This window comes from Phoca vitulina, unplaced genomic scaffold, assembly GCF_004348235.1.
Source record: "Phoca vitulina isolate PV1807 unplaced genomic scaffold, GSC_HSeal_1.0 scaffold2, whole genome shotgun sequence".
Classification (NCBI taxonomy): Eukaryota; Metazoa; Chordata; class Mammalia; order Carnivora; family Phocidae; genus Phoca; species Phoca vitulina.
The window spans coordinates 29,766,912-29,792,467 of NW_022589705.1; the positions used below are offsets into that span (position 1 = coordinate 29,766,912).

The following is a 25,556-nucleotide window of genomic DNA, read 5'->3' on the forward strand; positions in this document are numbered from 1 at the left end:
TAGCCCAGTGGTTCCCAAATGGAGCTGTTTTGATCCAGCAGGTGACATTTGGCAATGTCTACAGACATTTTTGGTTCTCACAATTGGGGGGTGTGGGGGGGTGCTACTAATTAGGGGTCAGAGATACTGGTTAACATCTTATGTGTATAGGCAGCCCCTCATGACAAGGAGTTCTCTGGCCCAAAACAACAATAGTGTTGAGGCTAAGAAATCCTGTGGCAGCCGGTGACAAAAGTTAAGCTTTCAAGCAAAAAAATAAAATTTTGGAAAACCCAATCTGCCACCTTAAGTTTGACAGTTTCCCAATACTTAAAAGACTTCTCTGATGAGATCAGTGGTGATATTAATGAATGTGAATTTCTGATACTGTATAATAAAATATGTCAACATTTGGACGGTCCACATAACTTAGTGTACGAATATGTTTCCAATGACCAATGCATGAGGTTATACAATTATGCTCAGTTAAAAAATCCAAAGTGTAAAATATATCATCAATGGATTTTAATATAGCAGAGCATAAAAAGTTCACTGCTGTTGTTTCAGATTCCATACTTCAACAACTTTAAGAAACTACTACTTGTCAAGTTTTAGTGCAATATTAAAGAAGAACATCCACAATCTTCTCAAAGGCTCTTAAAATCCTCCCTTTTCCAATTACATATCTGTGTAAACCTGATTTTCTTTATACACCTCAACCAAAAGAACATATTCAACAGATGGATTCAATAGCAGATATGAAAATCCAACTCTCTATATTAAGCCAGATATTTAAAACAATTGCAAAAATGTAAAACACATCTCTTTATACTCTTTGGTTATCTGCATTAAAAAATGCTTATTTGCATTAAAATATATTATTTATGTTACCATATGATGGGTTTCCTGTTATTTTTAAATTAATATTTTTAAAATTTCCCTGTAAATTGGTATATTTATTGATATTGATAAATATCACACAAACAAAAGCTCTTTGGGGATCCTCAATAACTTAAGAGTAAACGGAGTTCTAAGACTATAAAGTTTGAGAATCACTGATTTCTCTATATAGTTCTTTAATGCTCACCTCTGTATTATTTAATATCCCTATTTTCTAGGTTCTGGGCAAAGATTATACTAAATAAACCTCCAGTTACAAATATAAAGAACAGAGTATTTGAAATCTCCCAATCTTTTGTTCCTTACAAGATCAACTGAAAGCTATCATAGGTATACATATGCCTGAAATGTGTTTGAAATTACTGTTTGACAGTGTAAGGAGGAAGCAGTTTAGATTATGAGTTACTGCAGTTTAAAACACAATAGTTGCCATGAGTGCTGAACTGAATATTATCTAATAGGCTTCCAAGTATCACCTGATGTGTAAACAATATACATTTAAAGGAAAGGAGGAAGAAGTGTTGGAGTGAATTTAGAAATAACTATCAACAAATTCTGAAGTACTAGGTCACAAAAGAGTTTTATTATTAGATTTTATAAAATGTCGTAGAATCACCATTTATTTAATATATCATTTCAGTGGAAATGAATCCAATGCAAGGTATTTCCAACCTTTGCCAGGTATTTCCTACATCATCATAGCCACATTTTAATCACCCTTATCTTCAAATACCCTGCCATTTAAAAAAATGTTATATGCCATGCAGTTATCAACTCTATAGATATGAGTTTATTAATGAATGAAAGCCCTTCCTAGTTAAAGGTATGAAGTTATTTGCAATAAAACAATATTATTTAACTAATTAGGTCCCAGAATGTTGCCAACACTTGTGTCATGAGAAACAAGCCAAATTATTAAAAATGTGTATGTTTCAATATGTTTCAAGACCAAAGGGTCCATTTTGCCTATCATAAAGCAAAATAATTGTTCACTTTAATAAAGCATTTGTAGATGGCCCTGTCTTCATGAGAATTAAGGTAATACACAAGTATTTTTCTGATGTTACTAATACTATATCTAAATAAACGGGTGTAGTAATATGTATTTTATAATAACATAAAAAGACAAAACCAAAAACAAACCAAGCGCTATCATTATTCGGGTGAAGAATGGTTAAGTCTCTAGGCTTGGAGAGCATACCTACTTAAATCTTTCAAATATGAAAGGAAAATAACGTTAAAATATCTGCCTGAATTTTTCTGTGGGTACTGAAAATGTAATTTGGGAACATCTCTCATATACAAATGTTGGGTAGCATGTTGCATTCCCTCCCTCCTTTTTAAAGGGACTAGAGGGCTTAAGACGGTGAGCTCTGGAATTAGAGTACTTGTGTATAAATTCCAGCTCTACCACTTACTGGTAGTGTAACACTGGGCAAGGTACTTAACCTTTCTGTGCCTCAGTTTCCTTATCTATAAAATAGAGACAAGAACAGCAGCTACCCTACAGAACCATTGCACAGGCTACCTGGAAAAATAAATACATATATATATATATATAAAACTTAAAACACTACTTGATATACAATAAGCACTCAATAGATGTGAACTATTAGTGTTATATTAAGTATTATTATTACCTAATTCCCCAAACTACATAGGGCAGCAACCACTAAACCATGGTATCCAGGGCTGACAGTGACAGATGGTGCATGTAGGAACTGATGTGACTGCAAATCTTTTCCTTATCCACATTAATATTCTTTCCGTCAACATGGGAGGTGGATATTAACATTTACTGAGTAAAAACAGTGTAAATGAAAGGGCTAAAATTAAAAAAAAAAAGGAAGGAAGGAAGGGAGAGAGGAAAGGAGGAAGAAGTGTTGGAGTGAATTTAGAAATAACTATCAACAAATTCTGAAGTACTAGGTCACAAAAGAGTTTTATTATTAGATTTTATAAAATGTTGTAGAATCACCATAATATCCTAAGTATATATACATATTTTAGAAGATTAACTAATACTAAGAGATCAGTGGACACTTGAAAACAAAAAAAAAGGTCTGGTCAGTTATCTGTGTTTGGATCAGTACCTTCGGCCCAAAGCTTTGAGACTAAGGAAAGAAACAGCAATTTCTAGAAAAGAGAAAAAAGTAAATAAAACAAAAAAAAATCACCTCCTCATGTGACACAGAAGGCACATGTAACTTAAGTGAGAAATTGTCAGATGTTTATTATTATATCAGGTATCTAGCATCATGATTACACAACACTTTAGGCTCAAAAGGTGCAGAATTCACTCATTCAACTCATTTGCTAAGCACTTAACAGATGAATTAGGCAACTGTGCTAAACACTAGGGAAACAAGGAAGAATGAAATATAGCCCCTGCTTCAGGAAGTTCACAACCTTTTGGAGAAGACATATATGGAAACAAATAACTCAATTACTACAAATAAATGCTTAAAAAAAGGGGTTTGGATGGAGTGCTCTGGGAGCTTTAAAAGCGACATGACTAACTGCCTATGGGGCACTAGAAAAGACTTCATCGAAGAGCTAACATTTGAGCTAGACCTACAAAGTGGACAGTTTTCCAGAGTGAAGGAGAGACATTCTAAATATGGGGAACAACACACGTGCCAGAAGTGTGAGGCAATAGTTAAGTTTGGAGAAAGTAACACTTCACGTGGCTGAAGCACTGGGCACCTGAGGGAAAATAAGGCAGGAGAAGTTAAGTCTCAGCTTACGTCAGACTGTGTCTCTTGTGCCTTGGGCAAACTTGTGAGCAATGGGGTCCCAGTAAAGGTGTCCCACCAGAAAAGTGACAAATCAGTTTGGTATCTCAGAAAAATAACACCGGTGCTACTCTACAGGATGCACTTAAATAGAAGACAACCCAAATTTGAACCTGCTGGTAAGTAAGAACTGTTACTATTCTCATCTTGTCTGAAAAAAAAAAAAAAAACAGCTGCTTTAGCAAAAAAGTGTTCCTAAACCGATGATCACAATTCAATATAAATTGCCACCATTGAGACTAAAAGAACCAAAGTACTTACACAAAACCTCATATGAATGAATAATTATAATGGTCTCACAGAAAATCGTTAGGACTATAGTAAGAGAAACATTCAGCCCTGGAACTAAAGTAAAATATCTTTTTTAAATGACAAAAAATTATGCGTACATCAAAATATCAACTATAAGTTTTACTTTTGTTTCTTTATACTTTTGGGTTCTTTTCAAAATTTCCACAGTAAGTAGTACATTTAGAATCAGCAAAAAAATTTTAAAAGCACACTGTTCATTGCAGTTGATAAACAATTATCTTTATAAACATCTTAAAACTAAAATATTACCTTTTTGTCTCCTTGTTTTCGTCTTCTTAACCCTGGTCTATAATCATCTCCAAATCTCAGAAAGTAATAGTAAGATACTAGCCTCTCGATAGGATCCCTTATGACATTAATGTAAATTGGTTTCTTCTTCACACCAAATCTGAAGCAGAAGGAAACATAAAAGGTGAAATCTATATTTTTGTTCTGTTTTGGGGTGTCCTGAAATTATAAGTTTGAGGTATAAATTCTATATGGAAAGAAGAACATGAGTTTATTTAAATAACATAGAATATGTGGAGATTAGGAAATAGTTTATGATTATTTATGTTACAATACAGTAAAAAGGAAATAAGAATTTAAAAATCACTGCTGAAGATAAAGAAGAGAAGGGAAATTTGAATGAAAGACAATTTTATATTTTACTGGCAAGAATTACATGAAGCATTTTAATTTCATGTAGCAATGATTTCTCACTTCTGGCCCATCAAACCAGACACACGTTATCAATAGATACAGCATTAAATCCACACAAGCGTGACCATTGGAGTCTACCTTCTGCTAGTGCTGATTTTAAAGACAACAGTGAAAGACATTTAGTTTCCAGCACTGTTTCCTTGGGGAATGAGAAAGAGGTGAAGGATTAGAGGAGACAGAGAAGGCTTTTACTTTAGCAACATCTGCAGCCCCTAGAATCATCCAGCTGGCTCCTGTTCTAATACCCTCACTTGTCCCAGTCTTGAAACTTTTGTGTTACTTTCATCTCTACTTTCCTTTATTCTTCATTTAGTCCAGTTACCAAGTCCTTTTGATTTTTCTGCTGTTGGCTTCCCCACAGATCTGACCTGTCCTCATCATCCCTTTCCTCTCCACCACCGCCCTCTCCCGGGGCCTCTTGCTTGCATCGCTGCAATAACCTCGTTGGTTTCCTTGCATCGGTGTCTCTCCTTCTCAATCTGTCTTCCAGACCAATTCCCAACTGATATCACTAAAACACCATTTATTAAATCATTCTTCTTAGGAATCTGGAATAACTCTACTGTTTATGTTGACATCAAACCCACACTCCTTTGCCTGGTTGCTGATGGCTGCTGGCCTCTCAGGTACCACCTTATTGACCTAACTTTATTTTTAACTGTCCTCAAAGAAGAAACCATCTGTTACAGTTAGGCTCACCTCTTCTACCTCCCCCAGCGTATCACACTTATTCCTATTTCTCCTTACGTGCCTCTGCTCATTCTGTCTTCCTTCACTAGAATGCCATTCTCATTTTTCTATTTTTTCTATTACATTAATGCGTTTTAAAAAAACTTTTTTGTGCACCCGATACATGCCAGCACTATTCTAATACTAGGAGTACAGTGGTGAGAAAAAAAAAAGAATTCCTTGTCCTGGTGGAGCCAACATTCTATTTGGGGGAATATAAACCAATAAGTAAGTATGTGAGATGGTAAAAAGTACTAAGGAAAAAAATGATGCAGTGAAAGGGAATAGGAACTGCCAGAAGTGGGGAGAGTACAATTCAAAATAGGGGTTTCCAGGCAGGCCTCTGGAGGAAAATGTTCCAGGAAGATGAAACTCCAGGAGTATGAAGTCCCTGCCCCCTTGGCCCCCCAGCCTCTAAGTGCCAGGCATTTTCAGGGAACAGCAAGGAGATCAGCCTGGCTGCAGCAGAATCAGAAAGTGAGTAGAGAGAAGGGGGTGGAGTGGAGGAAGTGCAGATCATGTGGGCCCTACAGAGCTTTATAAGCATCAGGAGGGAAGCCTGAGTCATCAGAGAAGTGTCACGATATGGGTTTAATATACAAAAGGGTGACTATAGTTACCAACACTGTACTGTAAACTTGAAGTTGCTACGGAGAGTAGATTTTAAATGTTCTCACCATAAGGATAGCAACAACAAGATGGTAACTGTGTGAGGTGAAGGATGTGTTAACAAACCTTATTGTGGTAAACACTTTACAATATATGTGTATCAAATCATCACACTGTACACCTTAAACTTACACCATGTATATGTCAGTGTATCTCAAGAAGGAAAGAAAAAACCCCACCACCGGCTGCTGTTTGGGAATACAATGCAGAGGGGCAATAAAGAAATCCTGTAAAGCCTAGGAAGCCTGGGGCACAACGTGCTGTCTGCTTTCATTAACACCTGCACCCAGGGGCTACTGTTCTCAGGACCACTCACTGCTTGTCCCATTAGTGCTTCTCTTATAAGTCTTCTCTCCCAGGACCATCATAAGCCACTTGAGAGCAGGCACCGTACTGAACACTTCTTTTATATATTTCACAGGGCCTAGGAGATACAAATCCTTGCCTACTGATTACTACTAATTTGAAAGATTTAAAAAAATATATTAGCAATCTCTCCTAAAATAGGAATCACAATGAGAAATGATAGACCTAAGCTTAGGTTGTGTGACTCTGATAAGAGACAGTGAAAGTTGCTTATTCTTTTAACCACTCTTGATATGTTTGTTCATCTGTCCACAGAAACTTTCCATTTTAGCTCACAGCTTATAACTTAAATTTCCCTTCTTATTCAAATCTGTTTCCAAAGGCATTAAAAAGCATATACCTAAACTAACCAATTCCACATTTCCCCGTTACTTCTGCCCACTGCAATCAATGTCTTACACATCAGCACGCATTCTATAAGTGCTTTCTACTTAGTTCTTAAGCAAATGAGTAGTGAAAAGAGACTATACGAGAGAAAAAGCAAGGTGCCTGGATAACTCGATTCTTTCAGCCTCTGAATTACTGAAAATTAACTAACCAGGAAATTCCTAATTTACAAATAGGTTGTATTCTATAAGAACCACTTTCTGTGTGAGAAGGGGTCAGCTGTCTTGACTTCTAGTTCTTTTCTCACCATTAAGTGACTCAAGGTCACTAAAATTCTGCGTATATACAGAAATACTGCAAACTACAGAGAACCCTTCTGTCAAACATTATCATAATATTAAAGTTGTGAGTTGGTTAATCAGAATTGGTATGCATTTTTTTTCACTCAATTCATAAAACCAATAATGCAGTAAACAATTTTTTCACAAGTTTTTAAAAGAGGAAACAGTATCATGGCCAAATATATGGCACTGTCACATTAGGCATTACAGTAGAAGCTCCATGAGGGCAGGGACTGCTTCCCTCTTAGTCATGGCTTTATCACTAGTGTTCAGCACAGTGCCAGACACACAGGTGTTGAATATTATAGAATTAGGTTGAACAGACAGCTGGAAAGTAACCACTTAGGAGGCCTTTCTGTGGGACAGTGTACTCAGTAACGAGAAGAGTCGGAGGGGGGGCAGGCATCAGAAATACACGGTTGAGGGGGCGCCTGGGTGGCTCAGTTGGTACAGTTGGACTCTTGGTTTCAGCTCAGGTTGTGATCTCAGGGTCGTGAGATCAAGCCCCAAGTAAGGCTCCATGCTCAGTGTGGAGTCTGCTTCAGATTCTCTGTCTGCCTCTCCCTCTGTCCTTCCCACTCATGCTGTCTTTCTCTCTCAAATCAATCTTTAAAAAGAAAAGAAAAAAGAAAAGAAAAGGAGAGAAAAGAAGGGAAGGGAAGGGAAGGGAAGGGAAGGGAAGAGAAGGGAAGGGAAGGGAAGAGAAGAGAAGAAAAAAGAAAAAAACACAGGGTGCCTGGGTGGCTCAGATGGTTAAGTGTCTGCCTTCGGCTCAGGTCATGGTCCCAGGGTCCTGGGATCGAGTCCCGCATTGGGCTCCCTGCTCAGCGGGGAGCCTGCCTCTCTCTCTCTCTCTCTGTCTCTTATGAATAAATAAATAAAATCTTTAAAAAAAAAGTCTATTAAAAAAAAAAACAAAAAACAAAAAACAAAAAAAAACACAGTTGCTACCTTAACTGAGAGAGCGGAGTCTTGTAATAGGAAGCTACGAGGAGGGGAACGCACAGGATGATGGGGCAATGACTCCAATCTTAAAACTGTGGGATTCCCTGGGAACCCCCTTACCATCTCCGTTATTAGCCAGTGACCACCCTAAGTCATTCTCTCGGGAATTACCTCCTTCCCCTATCATCTCCCACCACTGCTTCCTCTTTTTTCCTTCCCCCCAAGTCCCTGACATGTGGGACAGACAACAATTCTTACCAAGTGGCACTAAAAAGGGGATATGGCACTTTACAAAATTCTTTTTGCTGTCTGGAAAATGACTTTCTGGGGCATGGCTTTGGGTGGCATTTATGTGTATGAAGTATGATTTTAATGAGATAACATGTATGAACTCATTCTGAAGATGGATAAGACTATTATTTATATGTTAGTTATGGTTACATAGACATGGAGGCAAGAGATTCTAACAGAAAACAGGCATGATAAAAACAGCACCTGGGCCATTCAGCTCAGCCGGTTAGGAAACAAGCATCCTTTTAGGTTTGTAGGTTTAATTCTTTAGCCAACCAGGTAGTTTTGTACAGGGGGGGGAAATGTGTTCTATGGTCATGAACTCCACCTTTAAACCTAGCTGGGCATCTGAGCTGTTCCTCAGGAGGGCTCAGATGAAGAAAAGACAATCCATCTTCATCCCAAAAATACAAACTATTATTGACCTATTAGAACATGATCTTCCTAGGAAGAGAAGAGCATACTTAGTAGGAATCTGCGATGTTCTATAAAGATCAAAAGGCAAAAAATATAATCTGAGCAGCAGATTGGTAAGAAGACATTTTAGAAACCTTATTCTTGCCCCATCAACATATGTGGTAAGACAAAGAAAGGAACATGAACTGGGCACATGTCTTTACAACTACACTCTATATAGTTTGGATAAATGAATAAATGTTGAGAATGGTTAAAAGAACAAGTGCATACTCAGAACATCTGAAAGTATCCTCGTCGTCTAGTTGGACAAAGCCTACATGGAACATGATGAAGCTGCAAGAGGGCTGACTAGCCTTTGGGAAGCACGATGCTTTGTGATTTCTGCTTCATACTAGATTTAACCTCTTTAGGGAAGCAGCAGTCTCACTGGGGACACTGATATCTTATATATATTTATTCTGGACTCTCTTAGCCCTAAAGTTTCATAGAAACTTTCAAATCCCTCCCCATGTGGCAGGTTCCCATGATCTTGTTTCAAAAACAAAGAACGACCTGTTGGTATCTGTTGGTCCCACTGGTGATGTTGTGATTTCTGTAGTAATTATTTACATCTTAAAAAGGGCATTCATCTACTATGCATCTATTAGAATGGCCCAAATTAAAAAAAAAAAGAAAAAAAAAGTCTAACAATACCAAATGCTGGCAAGAATGCATAGCACCTGGAACTCTCATACACTGTTGGTGAGATTGCAAATAACACAACCGCATGAAAAAAGTTTTGCAGTGTCTTATAGAGTTACTATATAATCCAGCAATCCCGCTTCTATTTGCCCAAGAGAAATGAAGAGGTATGTCCACATAAAATCTATGTGCAAATGTTTTAGCAGCTTTAATCATAATCACCAAAAGCTGGAAACAATCCAAGTATCCACAAACTTGTGAATGGATGAAGACTATGGTGTATCCACACAATGGAATACTAGTCATCCAGGAACTAACTACTGATCGATACATACATTGAATGAATGTCAAAAGCCTTATACTAAGAGAAAGAAGTCAAACTCAAAAGACTTGGTGACTGATTAAATGTACGTGGTAAAGAAAGGGGTTGTCCAAGATGACTCTAGTTTCTGGCTTTGATGTCTTTTTTTTTTTTTTTTAAGAATTTATTTATTTATTTGACAGAGAGCGAGAGAAAGAGGGAGCACAAGCAGGGGGAGCAGCACAGGGAGAGGGAGAAGCAGGCTCCCCGCTGAGCAGGGAGCCCGATGCAGGCTGGATCACAGGACCCCAGGATCATGACCTGAGCCAAAGGCAGACGCTTAACTGACTGAGCCACCCAGGCGCCCTGTGACTTCGATGTCGTGATAAAGAAAAATGGGCAAACTTCCCCAAAGGGAATAATGGAGGCAAAGACAGAGTCTTGAGCAATGCCTTATTAAGAGTTGGTAATAAGAAGGGCCAGCATGGATTCAGACAGAGAGAAGAAAAACACCAGTTAAGACAACGTGGTAACTGAGAGAAGACAGAATTATAAAAGAACATAACACTGCTTTGTGTGAGACATGGAACCTACTGCTTCACATACATTATCATATTTAATCCTCACAACCACCAGGAAGTAGTTACTTTAATTATCTTCACTTCACAAATGAGGAAAATGCAGATCTGAAGTGATGTGGCTGAAACGGCAGAGCCAGTAAGGAACAGGGAGGATTTAACTGCAGACCCGTCTGGTTTTTGGAGACTGCTCCTAAGCAGTCTAGAGGATCAGTGCTGTAGAAAGAGCTGGTGTTACAAGGTCAATAAAAAGGCAACTCTTGCATATCGCCTGTAATGATTACAATAACTTAAGAAATGTTTCTATAATGTTGTGACATACTTGCTGAAAGCGAGAGAAAATGGTGCAAACTTCAACTGGTTCAGCAGAGAAGTACAAGATAAAAGGGACAATCTCACATGAATCTATAGACTAACAAACTACATTAGGCCTAAAATATTGTCGCTTTATTACTCTCTAGGATATTTCAGACCTAGTGAAGCATTCAGTTATGTGTTTCTTGTCCTGACACATCTGCTCTTTACTGATTCACCTCAATTGTTCTGAGAAAGACAACAGGTGATATGGAGAACCCAGAATAACAGCGACAAAGACCCATACTCATTTCTGGGGACAACCACAAAGATAAACACCTGACATGCACCTGAATAAGACTGCTATATCAAAAATAATTTCCAAATATCTAAGATGCAGACATGTCACCCATAGATAGCTAGATCACAGAAAATCTCAGCAGACTCTGATCGAAACCAGCATTCACACAGTATTCTTTCAGCTCAATATTATTCACTATAAAGGGAAATGTCACTGAAATAAATGAAAGAGGTGTTCTAATGTTTTTATTTTGTAAAATTTGAAGAAAATCAAACTGGAGGTAATAGATGCTGCTGGTAAAGAAGGAGTATGAATTTAAAAGGGAGGATGATCTGTAATATTTTCACTGTTTATAATGAAACATAATGAACTGATAACTACAGAAAAAAATGGGGTTTCAGTGAACTCACTGAGGACAAGAACTACAACTTATTTATTCAACTTTATATTGCCTGCACTCTAGGACATTTTGAAAATGTCCAACCTATACAATTTCTTTTAGTGAGAAGTTTTAAATTTATGACATTAATGATATATTATTTTAAAAATTGTGCTGTCCACCAACTGAAATGAAAACAAAAATTGAACACTAAAGAGAGAAATGGAAAAAGGAACTAGGAAATGGGCTAAAACAAACAAACAAACAAACAAACAAACAAAAACAAGAATGAGACTAAGACAAAAAGGACCAAGACAGGACAGGAATACAAACTTGGAACAAGGAGATGTTTTTGTTATTATGCTAAAGTTCTGAATAAAACCAGAAAAATAAAGCCAAAACATGGCTTGAACACATATAGGCTTACAAATAAAATGTGTGTCTTCTTAGTGATCAGTCTAAACCAGAAATCACTTTTTTTTAATTTTCTTTATCTTGCTTCCTGGGTTTCCTGGGATATACTGAGTTTATATGCTGTTTAGGGACTCTTTTAAGGCAACTGAAAAGCTAAGTGATTAAACATTTCTTTCACCAAATTCGACTGTTTTCTCCTGAAGGCAAGTATTTTAATGGATTCCACAAAGTACTATGGCAGTCAAGAATATGTTTTGAAGAATAAAAGTATTCTAAAAATTGGTGAGGTGATTTTTGTTTCCTCTTCCTTACTCCTTCACGGTCAGTATGCCTGTCAAACTAAAATTTATTTTAAAAGATACTAGTCACATCTACAATAGTTCTTGACTATATACCTCAAAATATATTCTCTCTAGGTGATTTCTTTCAGGCGTTTGTTTTAAATCTTGTAAAAGTCTACTGAAATTTTTCACAATACTTTTCACTTCCAGTAACATGAGACCCATTATGGAAATATTCAAACCTTAAATGTTCATGTTAGTATTTAATAAATGAGATTAATCTTTTCAAGAAACCTTATACTTTTCCAACTGCAAGAACCCCAGCAAACACCAGAGCTTCAAGTACAAGACTTTTGCCAAAAGCAAAAGCACTCAATATATTATTTTAATAATGGAAACCTCAAGTATTAGAAACCAAGCTGTGTGTGGAAAAAATAAATCATTTAGGTGAAAGGGTAACAAACATTCAACTGAAGGATAATGTAGCCCTGAGGGAAAATATGCATATGAATGGAGTTTATGAAATTGGTTCAGTGCCTCTGTAAGGAAAAAATAATTAGTTTATTTTAAAGCTGCCTATAAAATGTTTTCAATATTGCAGTATGAATTATTTACAGAAAAATGTACATCAAACTTTAAAACTGCCATTTTACTGAAACATCTTGAGTACTGTGGAACTAAACATATATTGTTTCATGTATGTAATATCTGGGAGATTCCCCTTTAATTACAAGCTCTTCAAAAAGTTAAGGGTTAGTATCTAAATCAGTAATAATTCATTCAATTCTTTTTCATTTCAAATTTAGGAGGTTAAAATGACTGGGATATCAATTTAATTTTCAAATTTGACACAGAATGCTCTCTAGAGTTGACAAATACATGAGAGTATATTACTTTGAAGTCATGACTGCTAACAAAATGACTGAGGAGGGAACATGTCTGAGCGTAAATCATTTTAAAAATACATTTTAAATATGTCTTTGAAGTTAGTACAGGTTATTGGGGAAAAGATTTGGATTTGAGGTTTTACCATAATGCTACTCTATGTGCTACAAAAAACATTCAAATGGATTCACAAAATAACCTATGTTTAGAATATTCCTTTTGCCCAGTTGTGTGAATAGTACTTCGATGTGGCACAGACTCTAGGGGGAGCCACACAGTGCGTGGATACCATGTGTAGGCCTGTAGTTCTATGAACTCTTCTTGAGAGAATTATGATAGAACCCACTCCACCCCCCCAAAATATGGAAAATCGGAGTTATTTATCTCCAGTTTCAGGCAAATCACTATAAAAAAAAATCACTATTTTTTAAAAAGTCTCTTTTGAACATATCACAACTTTAAAGCGAAAACAAGGTAGCCCAAAAGAAAGTGTACACTTCACTGTCTCTTGGCTGAAAAGCAGAGGCAAGGGTAACCAATAACTAGGTGATGGGGTTCTTTGCTTTCTCAGTCCTCAGTCAGTGATATGGTAAGTCAGAATCTGATTGGCCTCTAGGTTAAAACATGGCACTCTCCTAAAATAGTGTCACTTGCTTATACAAGATGCATAAACAGAATAAGGATAAATAACTACCTGCATTTAGTCTACTTTGAATTTCTAAAATTTCTAAAATTAATGTGACAGTAATCAATTTATGAACACTAGAGGGCAGTAAAACATTAGAAGGTGTATTTAAATTACATCTCTAAAAGTGGCAAAGGCAAGCCAGTACATTTTTTTTTTTGAATCAAAATCATAACAATTTAATAAATGTGTTTCTTTTTAGGTTGCTAAAGTACAAAGCATTCTTTAGTGTGTCATTTTGGTACAACTTACTTTGCAAAATCCAAATAAGAAACATGTCCATGATAAAACCCTGGTTTCATCTCTTTCCAGGAGGTTATATTCTTTACAAAGCGTACCTAAAACAGGAGAACACACTCATTACTGAAGTTCAATATAAAGGAAAATGAAATCTGATGATAGTAAAATACTTTCCATTTAGACATTTAAAACAAATCACACAAGTTTGACAATTACAGAGCTTGAAACACAGGTTTCAACTAAGGAGAGCACAGTGTGATCTGTAATTACCAATTCATTACAGAGAGAGCCATTATCACCACACTCAGAAAAGAGTGAGAGAGAACCCTGAAAGAAAAACCCACACAGTGCAATCATTTACAATGCTGCACAGTGAGTAATTCACATGAGTGAGGGGAGGGTGGGTACCAACACACGCCCAAGTCTGTTTTTTACTCCCAGAGACTTGTTATTCATAAAAACTCATACTTATTAGCAGCTCAACAAACAAAACAAAAAGTAATCCTTAAACCAAAATAATTAAAGAAAAGATGATTATCAGAGGGCTTTAGAGAACAAAGAGCAGATATTGTTAAGTTCATTGATAAAAAAAGATTAATAAATTTAGAGAGGTCCTATAGGTAATGTTTTTAAAAATTTTGAATATCTATTACTATTTTAATTTGCTGGAATTAAAAGCACTCAAAAGATTAGTTAATATAAAAATTCTTTTAGTATAAATATGCTAAAAAAAATTTTAAGAGCTGATTAATATAGAACTTGATAAGCCTAAGTATCACTAGCTGCAAAGCAGTGATACACTATTTCTCAAAGAAAAATGTTATATATTTTTGATAAGCAAATTTCTGCATGATACACAGCAAGTGGTTAAGAATGTCTTCTGGGGACTAGATACATACAGTGTGGTGGAGAAGGGCTGAAGGGTAGGGGGCCCACCACCCTAAACTACACTGAAAGCTTCTGCAAGCTATGACCTAAGTCTCTAGAGCACAGGCCTGTCAACTGCATACTTCTGACAACTTATCAATCTTGCATTTACATTTTAGAATGGAGTTAGTCACATGGAGATATTCTGGACCACTTCTACCAGATTAGTCGATAAATTAATAGCAATGAATGATGATGGCTGCCTCCTAGAAAAGACCTATTGGTAGCGCAGAGTACAAAACAGTGCAGAAGCGGCCACATGTCAGAGAATGTGAACTAGAGAAAAACAGAAGGTTCTGGGAAAATTTATGTCTTAGGGGAAGCCTTAATAACTCACATACTAAGGGAAATAACAGAGTTCTTAGAAGGGAAGTGATAGGAACCTTATTATCTTATACACACACACACACAAGCCCTTAAATCTGAAAATTGAACGTAGATGATAAAATTATGTTGCATTAGAAAATACAGTTATATTCAGCAGTTACGAATTTTCCCCAACCAAAAAAAAATAATAATAAAAAAAAGAGCCAAATAAATGTGTGATTTGAGGTTCTCATGTTCTTTCCTATCTGTTCTTTAAGGAAGGTTCCAAATAGAATGAAAATATCAAAAGACAAATGAAAAAGAAATAAAAAATTAAAATTAGATAACCCAAAAACTGAATCCTTAAAAAAAGTTCACATGTTGAATATGGAAAGTCCTTATAAACTGCCACTTACTGGTAAATTATTTCATATAAGCCTTTGGTTCTGTGAAAATCAATTCCATTATTTCAGCCAAAAATGACGGGGAAATAGAAGGAAAAGAGAATAGGAATGGGAGGTGGTGGTTTAAGGGTACTTAAGGCATATTTAGCAACTCAGCTCTATTTTCCAGAAGCCCAGATTTAATGTGGATGTGATGGTGTGGGAGAAAAATAAGAGGAGACGGCAGATTGAAATCTGGGAAAATGGTGTTCTAGAAGCCACATGTTAGAGAGGATCGATAGTACCAACTTAGAGTACACTGTGGTAAAAGACTCAGGTGAAAATAAGAGTTAGCTATAAATATAAACTTCAAGGATCCTTCCTTCTTCCACCTTTCCTCAAGACAGTCAGGATTAAACTGAACCCTCCTAAGGACACACTTCATGCAACATGTGTCCTTCACCATCAGGTGTAGAGCCCAGGAAGCTGGATAATGTCTGGACTGCTGCAGGGCTTCTCAAACTCAATCACCTGGGACTCCGGTCAAAATGCAGATTTGATTCAGTAGGTCTGGAGTGGGGCCCAAGATTCTGCACTTCTAACAAGTCTCCACAGGATGGCAGATCAGTGGACCACACTGAGAAGCAAGGCTTCAGCATAGGTAGGCCCAGGAGCTACTGCTTGGTTTTATTTACATGAAGTTTGTTATTGTAGTGCTTTGCAAAGTAGTCCCTGAGGTCTATAAAAGCTCTTAGCAAAGATATACTCTCATATTCACTGCTTTCATGATAAAGAAAAAAAAAAGTGTACTGAAGTAGAACAGATTTTTAAAGATTGCCTTGTAAGCCACAATATATAAAACCGAAGTGAGGACAGGAGCAGAATGAACCCTGCCTACTCCGTCTCCTTCTACCCACACACAGTGATGCCTAAAGCATACTGGAACTAAAGCATTCCAAGAAACAGTTTAAAAACAAATGAAATGAGAAAAAGGGTTGTTTCCAGTTGGGACTCAGGGAAGAGTTGAGTGATGGTGGAGAACAGAACAAGGCATGAAATCTTCCACTGCTGTCACCAACCTCAAGCTCTCTTGTTTACAGAATCAGCATTTTAGAGGTGGAAGGGATTTAGGATATCCTGTACTCTTATTTTACAGATTAAAAGGAAGCTCAAGAACCACATACCTTGGATTTTGGTCCACTCATCCTTCTATACCACAAGCTAATTTCCTTAATTTATTATTGTTCAGTTGAAGCAAAGTGGAAAAAAACCCAGAAGGATGTGAAAAGAAAGGTGAGTAGCATTTGTATCAAGATTTTGATCAACAAACTGGGGCACTGAGAATTTCAGGTTTTATCCACTGCAGAGGAAACCCCTCAGATCTAGTCATTCGAAACTCATCACAAGATCTAAAAGCTCTGTAGATACAGCTCTCAAAACTGTTTATTTTCCTCATCACATTCATTATAACCTCCACGTCCAATCCACCCTGTTCACTACCCTTGTATTGGACAACCATTTTTGCAACAATGACCGCTGACTTATTCTTGCCTTTTTACTATTTTGGGTAACCTTGGGGTTTGCTGAACACTGCTATCAAAACTAAGAGACCTGGTTTAAATGTCTGTATAGGACTTCACATTTTATTTTCTAAATTCATTATGAGGTAAATTCACATGGGTTATTATTGCTTTTAAATTCTCTACCCTATTACTGTTAAAGTCTCTCAAAACACACAGAATCTTTCTCTAATCTCCAATTATGAGAATACTGAAGGCACATATGCATATATGTGCATATGTTTTTTTCTTTCATCTCATCAACATTTAAGGCAATGTGTTGAAGTCTCATTAATAAAGCTGTGGCTGATTTACAATTTGCAATAATCAAAAGATGCTGAGCTGAGACTGACCTTCCCTTTACAAAAAAGAAAAAAGTGCTAAGCAAACAAATGATGTCAATAGGTTCAAGTAGTGGTTCAGACTAATTTGGAGAATAGGCGGAGGGAGCATTTAGAAGTGTCATTTACAGGGGCGCCTGGGTGGCTCAGATGGTTAAGTGTCTGCCTTCGGCTCAGGTCATGATCTCAGGGTCTTGGGATCGAGCCCCGCGTCGGGCTCCCTACTCAGCTGGAAGCCTGCTTCTCTCTCCCCCTCTACTACTCCTCCCTGCTTGTACTCTCTCTCTCTGTCGAATAAATAAATAAAATCTTTAAAAAAAAAAAAGTGTCATTTACATACTGCTGAAATTCTATAACCATCCTTTGACCCCATTTGAAGAGCAACCTTTTTAAAAGGTTTCCTTTTTGGGGTTCCTGGGTTGCTTAGCTGGGTTGTTAAACAGCTGACTCTTAATTTCAGCTCAGATCACAATCTCAGGGTCATGAGATGAGCCCAGGGTCTGGCTCCATGCTCAGCGGGCAGTCTGTTTCCCCTCCCCCCTCATGTCCCACCCCCCTAAAATAAACAAACAAATAAAAAGTTTCCTTTTCAAAGTCTGAATTTAGCCATTTCTCCTTTTAGCCATGTTAGCTGATTCCCCCAGAGTGCCCCCTGCAGAGTTTTCCCTGCCTCTCCTCCCTCCATCCCCATTGTCGCCCTTTCATCAGTCAGCCCTACTGTAATTCCTGCTCTACGATTTTCTGCCCTCTCACCTCTCCTGCACCACTTGCCTAGTCTTTTGGTTTATCTTCGGGTTTTCCACTGCAGTGGGGCATCCTGCTCAAGACCTCGAGATAAGGCTCTGGAATAGAGAGGAGTGAGTGGAAGTGGAGATTAGGTGAGCAAACTTGCACGCCATTCACTGTATGGACTCTCACTGACTACATTTGGCACTAGTGAAAGGGAAAGTGGTAGGTGAAAGGAGCAAAGCATAATAGTGGCAAATGGATTTAAGGAGACAGAAGACACTGAACACACTGGCTCGGGGAGAAGAAATAAAGTCACTGTAGTGAACTTATTCAAAGAGTATTTCCATACTCTGATTGAAATAGGCTATCAAGAAGGACTTTTCAGAAGTAGTTGTTAGATATACTACATGAAAAGAGATGTTTTTATAGCTAGCCTGGAGCAGATCCGAAACTGTGATTTCTGTCAGATTTTATAACTCAAGCAGAGTCAGGCTAGCAAGTCATCAAAGGAGATCTTTAGGGAAAATACAAGCGATGTAGGGATTGGTGCTGTGATTTATCTGTTAGTAGACTCAGACCTGAACCAGTGCGACAGAAAAAAGCTAAGAAAGCACCATAACAGTGTACCTAGACCTACATTTCTAATAAGATTCGTCTCAACATTAATTATCTGAAAGAACTTGCTTTCACCATCTATAAGTAGGAATGTCATCCTGACAATCCTGGCCAAATTCCAGCTTTGTAATTACTATCTAGTGAATGAATACTACTATTAACTTGGGTAATTACTATATACCAAACTCCTACTCATGCCTATACTTAAAATAAACATCCACTGTACAGCTCTGGGTAGTTTTATGAGACTAGAAAGGAAGTTTTCTACACAAAAAGGAAAAGTGAATAATAATTGGATAAAATACAAGAAAGGTTCAGCAGCAACAGAACATATTTCACCTAAGTCCAGAACTGTATTGTTCAGTCCTTTTTGCAGAAGGGTGGGTGTGTCCCAAATCACCTGAGGTAAGGGGAGAACATATTACCATCAATCAGAGGGGCTCATTCTGCCAGTAATTATCATCACTGGCATTGTGCTGAATTAAGAACTACTTTCAGAACCTAATTCCATTCATTTGTTCTCTCATTCATTCATTCATTAACAAAAATTTTATGGAGCATATGTACTATGTCTCAGACACCATTCTAAACACAAGGAATACAGTGGTGAATAATATGATGAACAAGGTTCCTGCCTTTTAGGAGCTTATACAGAGGAAAAGACCAATAGGAAACAAACAAATCAGAAATAGGAAAGATACAGAAAGAATGATGGTGCACAGTAACTTGGAAGAAGTATTTAATATATAGGATAGACAAGTAAGGTTTTCCTGGAGGATGTTAAAAGGATAACATGAAGTCAATAGTGAGAAACCAGGAGAAGTGTATTCCAAGACATAATGTTAAGTGCAGAGGCCTTGAAATGGGAAAGGCTTGGTACATTCAATGAACCAAAAGGCCAATGTGGCTAGTAAACAAGAGGATGGAGTAATGGACAAGGGCTAGATTTAAAAGGGCCTGGTGGCCAAGATAAGGAATATGGATTTTGATGGGGAGGTTGGAATATGAATTTAAAGACAAGTACTTCATCATCCTAGGAAGACTATAATATGCATCTTCTCATAACCCATTGAGAACTAGGTTCTAGATCTTTGCTACTCAAACTGTGGTTCAAGGACCAGAAGAATCAGTTTTGGCATCAGGTTCCATCTTAGTCCTTCTGAATCAGAATCTACTTTAACTGATGATTGATACACACATTACAAGTTAGGAAGCACTCATCTAAAGTGATGCTCTGAAATATCAGTATCTGCAACTAACATCAAATCATGGGCTCTAATGCAAAAGACCAGAAGGTGCCCTAACAGTGAATTAAAAGAAAAAAATTACTATGTTGTCCTACAGAGAATGCAAATTCTGGAATATTTCCAATGCTTAGAAAGGGGTTAAATATGATCACAAACCTGAACAGATGAAGAGTAGAAAAGAATTAAGAAAGATGCTAAAAGACCCTGCCACTTAACACCTATCTGACAGTTACTTTAAAGACAAGATGTTCTCTACAACAGACATTTTCATGATAGCAGAGTAAACTTCATTTTCTAACTACAAGAGCTAACTAATCACCTGTCTCCTGACAATCCCTGCCTATTCACTGAGTAAAGCACACTCACAGATATACCTCCCATGACTGAGTCTGTCTCCCTCTCATTGCTTACTCTTCCCATGCCTCATACTCTCAAATGCTTATCTTTTCATTTCCTTGTTCTAACTTTTCCTCTTATTTTATTCCAATTTCTGAATTGTGAAAGATCTCTAAACTGCAGAAAAGTTGAAAGAATAATATGGTGAACATCTGTATACCCATTCACTAAGATTCACTAACTTCACATTTTGCCGTATTTTGCTTCTCTCTTTGTTCTCTCCACATGCACACACACGCTTTTTTCTGAACCATTTGAAAACAAGTAGCAGACATTTTTGATCAAGGATCCAATTACAAATCGCACATTACATTTGGTTTTCATATCTCTTAGTCTCCTCACCTCACCTTGTTTGGTTGTCATGATGTTGATACTTTACAGGAGTTCAGGACAATTATTCTGGAGAATGCTCTAACAAGATGGATTTGCCTATTTGTTCAAGATTAGGTCTGGATTAAACATTCTGGTGAGAAACATTTTGGATTAAATAATTTGGTAAGAATACCATAAAATGATGTTTTCTTTAAATAATCTTCATAGTTCCTACATCTATGTTTTATGTTCCAAGTAAATTACAAATAAGCTTCTTGAAAGATGTGGCCTTGCTTTTTATTTCTTTAAGAATGTAGCACCAGGGACGCCTGGGTGGCTCCACTGGTTAAGCATCTGCCTTCGGCTCAGGTCATGATCCCAGGGTCCTGGGATCGAGTCCCGCATTGGGCTCCCTGCTCAGCAGGAAGTCTGCTTCTCCCTCTGACCCCCTCTCGTGCTCTCTCTCTAATAAATAAATAAAATCTTTAAAAAAAAAAAAAGAATGTAGCACCATCTCTGTATATATTACATACTCAATAAATAAATGAAAACGTGAGAGCAGAGTTGACAACTATTCCTAAGGATGGCAGAATATGCAGAGATAGCTATTATCCACTCAATAGTTTCATACCTGACTCAAAATATTTGGACTTTGCCTCTAAAATCTGAGAATAATTAAGCATGTGAACAGTTTAGCACAGTGCCTAGTACAGTATGTACAAAATACATCCAGGAAAGAGCTGGAGCTAGAGACTATTTCTCTACTCTGTCCCACACAAACATGTTGTAAGTGCTGCTCATTATGTAATCCAACTGCTTTTAAGATAGCGTTTATGCTTCTCTTCTAATGGGTTTTTTTTTTCCTATATATAACTAACAAGCTATTGAAAGAAAAACAGAAGTTTTATCTCATCCAAATGCAACTGTGAAAATGTATCACTACATGATGCTTGTAAATGTCATACATGGAGAGCTTCCAGAGACTCTTATTTCATGAAAAAAAAATGGCCAATATTACTGTCAGACATCTTATAGCTGCCACACAACTTTGTAATGCTGGACACAAAATAAGCAAGGTAACTTTATATTTTCTAAAAAAATACTACTGAATAAATCTAAAATTACTATGTGAATATTAAGAGATGTTCCTTTTAAACCAAGATGTATTTTGAAAAGCAATCAAGCAAAGAAATTTAACATCTACCACACACTATATAAAAATGGATTATTTAGGATACTTGCCCCTTGAGATATACAATATTACATAATGAATAGTTTTTATGACCCACTTAGCTAAATAAGCTCATGTTTCTTCTCATTTACAGAAGAGTTATTTAGTTTGGCTGATGGATGTAGATTTTTGGTTTTATGAGAAAGAGTAATTGAGGATACTGCAGAGAGCCAAGAATTATATGGGCAGATGATATACCATATACTATTAGCCTTTACAAACAGCTAAGAAAGCAAACCTTAACCTTATGTATCAGTGTTACTCTCTTGCTTCAGGGTAAGGATTATAAGTTTGCTTAAGAGTAGGATAAGAGTCAGTTCTGTAATAAGTTCAGCTGTTTTCAAACAGATAAATACATTCTTAACTGTATGACTATCACAAAACCTAGGCTACCTTAACATGGTATTTAATTCTACATAGTATTTTCAAATATTATCTTTTCTCCTCATAGGCCCCAATTCCCATTCCCTTCAATATTTATAGAGAATTCTATTTATTTATAATTATAGTGAGAACTCCAGGTGTGGAGAAAATGTGTGCTACTATTGCTAAAGAGATAAGTGATTTTATTTCATGAGATAATTTCCTCTACTTTTCTTAAGACTATTTCATATCTATCCATTTGTTTATCTAAAGTTTCTTGACAATTTAAAGGCAAGGTTATATTAAAAATATAAACCACAATTCCCGTTCTCCAGGAGTTTGTAGCTAATATTATATAAATTACTAGTAAAGATAAGATGAAGTTTAGGAGGCTAGTCACAAAACTGAGCGATACAGAACACAGGTATTCATTAAATAAAGATTTCTTTATCATAAAATGAGACAACAGAATGATTTTTGTTGCAAGGTATCTTGCTAAAAATATTTCATATTTTTAAAAGGATACCATACTAAAGAGCATCATTTTCTCTTCAAAAATTCAAGCTTTTAATAAGTTCATTAATTTTACAAATATTTAAATACATATAATATGCAAGGAAATATACCAAATACTGTGAAAAATGCAAAATTACAGAGAAGTTTGTTTGGGGGGGGGGGGCACCTGGATGACTCAGTCAATTAAGCGTCTGCTTCGGCTCAGGTCGTGATCCCGGGATCCTGGGATCAAGTCCCATGGCTGGCTCTCTGCTCAGCAGGGAGCCTGCTTCTCCCTCTCCCTCTGCGCCCCCCGCCCCCAACTCACGCACGCTCTCTCTCTCTCTCAAATAAATAAAATCTTAAAAAAAAAGTTTGTTTGGTCCTGTCCCCCAAGAGACTTACAATTCATTGGGGTCAGTACACATACCCCTTAAAATGTTTTTTCCTCTTGAGATACAAAATATGAATGAGGAACTGTCAGAAAACATTTACTTATCCCCTATGTGTTTACCTGGTCTTGTAGTGACATCACTGGATTATTTTTGGTAGTGTTGATGTGAAGAACATGGTATTTATTCTTTGCACACAGGTCATAGGCAATATTGGTAAAAGAGGTGCTTGCAGTTTTGGGGACTCTGTTATAAATGATCACCATGTCCTCTTCCTCATCCAGCGTTGCCTCTTGCCGAGGACCATCCATTGTATGTCGCTGCTCAATTTCTCGAACTTCATGTCTTGCAATAGCCCTTTCTGCAAAGAAAAACAGTTATGAGTTCACTTTTTAAAGACAATGAAAATAATTTCCAATTCCTCGAACATAATTTTCCTATTCAAGAAATGAGTAAGAGCACTTGAAATGTTTTGAAGACCAAACATTCAGAATTACTCTTTGAAATATAATACACGTGCATACACAGAAAAACAGAATAAACAGTCATCAAGTTTAGAATACCACAGACCGGAGACCGATGTAGTTCAAAAGTCACACTATGTTCTTTTTTTTTTTTAGATTTTTTAAAAAATATTTTATTTTATTATTTATTTGACACAGAGAGAGAGAGAGAGAGAGCAAGCACGAGCAGGGGGAGCGACAGGCAGAGGGAGAGGGAGAAGCAGACTCCCCAAGGATCAGAGAGCCCGACGCAGGGCTCAATCCCAGGATCCTGGGATCATGACCTGAGCCAAAGGCAGACACTTAACCAACTGAGCCACCCAAGGCGCCCCACACTACATTCTAATAGAATTTCTACAGCCTGAATTAACTCTCAAACACACAAAGACAGATTGCATGGAATACTAAACTTCACGGTAAAAAGTACATTTAGAAAATAAGTCACTTAGAATTTAAGCAAAGATTCTGAAATTTATACTTAGGATTTAATTACTACCTCGTTTATCAAAAGGTAGCAGGGCAATGGTTATAAATGCTGGAGTGATTTTACGTAACAAGAGTAGAAACTATACCATTACAAATCCTTTTTCTTTTTGGTGTTGCAAGTCTTGGCTGTGTTTTGTTTTGTTTTGTTTTTTAAGATTTTATTTATCTGTCAGAGAGAGAGAGAGAGAGAGCGCATACAAGTAGGGGGAGTTGCAGGAAGAGGGAGAAGCAGGCTCCCCGCTGAGCAAGGAGCCCGATGTGGGACTCGATCTAAGGACCACAGGGTCATGACCTGAGCTGAAGGCAGACACTTAACTGGCTGAGCCACCGTGTCCCAGTCCTGGCTATGTTTACTCCTTAAATGGTTCATCTAACTCAAATCACTACCATGCAGTTTGAAAAGCAGTTAGTATTTTGCATCCTATTACTATTACTCTCTATTTAATAGAAGCTTTAGCTTTGAATGTTTTTTAGAATAAGGAAGCAAGAGAGGGGGAAGAGAGAAATGAGGGGATAAAAACCTCTAACACGATTACAATTACCTTGCACAGAGACACATACCGTGCACCCTCCTACCAGATCTTTGTGCAGCTCTCTCACACTCTTCCATTTCTCCTGTACCCTAATGCTGCCTGGTGAATTCCTCAACCTCCACATGGAATGTCATCATTGCTCAAAGGCGAAGCATTATCTGATCTCCCTAACTAGGTAGAATCACACACACAATGCATGCATATGTCCCACATACCACATGTCTCATAATAGCAATTTTTTAATATTGTATGTGTTATTAGTATCTGTCTACCATAAACCATGACTTAATACAATGACATGAAAAAGCAATGAGGTATAATTACAGTAACAAGCGCAGGCTTCAAATATTGTCAAACCATGAATCTTATATTTTGGTTCAGAAGATATGGTCACCACATTATAGAAAATATACTCTGAGCTGAGGATTCACATTCACAAGACTTGAATAAAAGTTCCAGGCCTGTGGGCTTTCCAAAACAGGAGGAGTAGTGCATATATTTATCTATACGTATATGCATATATGTTTCCTTTTTTTTTTTTTCTTCCCCTTGGGAGAGTTGGACGAGAATGTGCAGAGAAGTAAATGAGCTTAATGTTGAACACACTGTTGGATTGCCTGGGATATCCAGGAGATGTTATGTAGATAATTGGGCACATAGGTCAAGAGTTGAGAATAAACATTCAAGTAGAAGATATCTGGGAAAACCATGGAAATGAATGCAACTGCCCAGATAATCTAGAATATGTAGCATGGGAAAGAGACTCTGGGACAGAATCTCAGGAAATACCAAAATTTAAGTAGCAAGTAGAGATAATCTATAGAAGGAGGCTAAGAAGAAAGAGAAAGAAAAAGGAAGCAGGGCAGACTTAAGAATCACATGCTACATGATAGAAAGCATAATACTTTTCAAATTGACAGTGCTTT

The 25,556-nt window shown here is 37.1% G+C and overlaps 1 protein-coding gene across 2 annotated transcripts in view; it reads right to left on the reverse strand.

Moving 5' to 3' along the window:
* HS2ST1 (heparan sulfate 2-O-sulfotransferase 1) overlaps positions 1 to 25,556 on the reverse strand; it is a 172,187-nt gene that overhangs the window by 14,998 nt on the left and 131,633 nt on the right. For both annotated transcript variants that reach the window (XM_032424567.1, XM_032424561.1), the window contains exons 2-4: positions 23,231 to 23,469; positions 13,825 to 13,910; positions 4,236 to 4,374 (exon numbers count right to left, since the gene is read on the reverse strand). In XM_032424567.1, the coding sequence (XP_032280458.1) occupies positions 4,236 to 4,374; positions 13,825 to 13,910; positions 23,231 to 23,469 (464 nt within the window). The remainder of the gene's footprint in view (positions 1 to 4,235; positions 4,375 to 13,824; positions 13,911 to 23,230; positions 23,470 to 25,556) is intronic.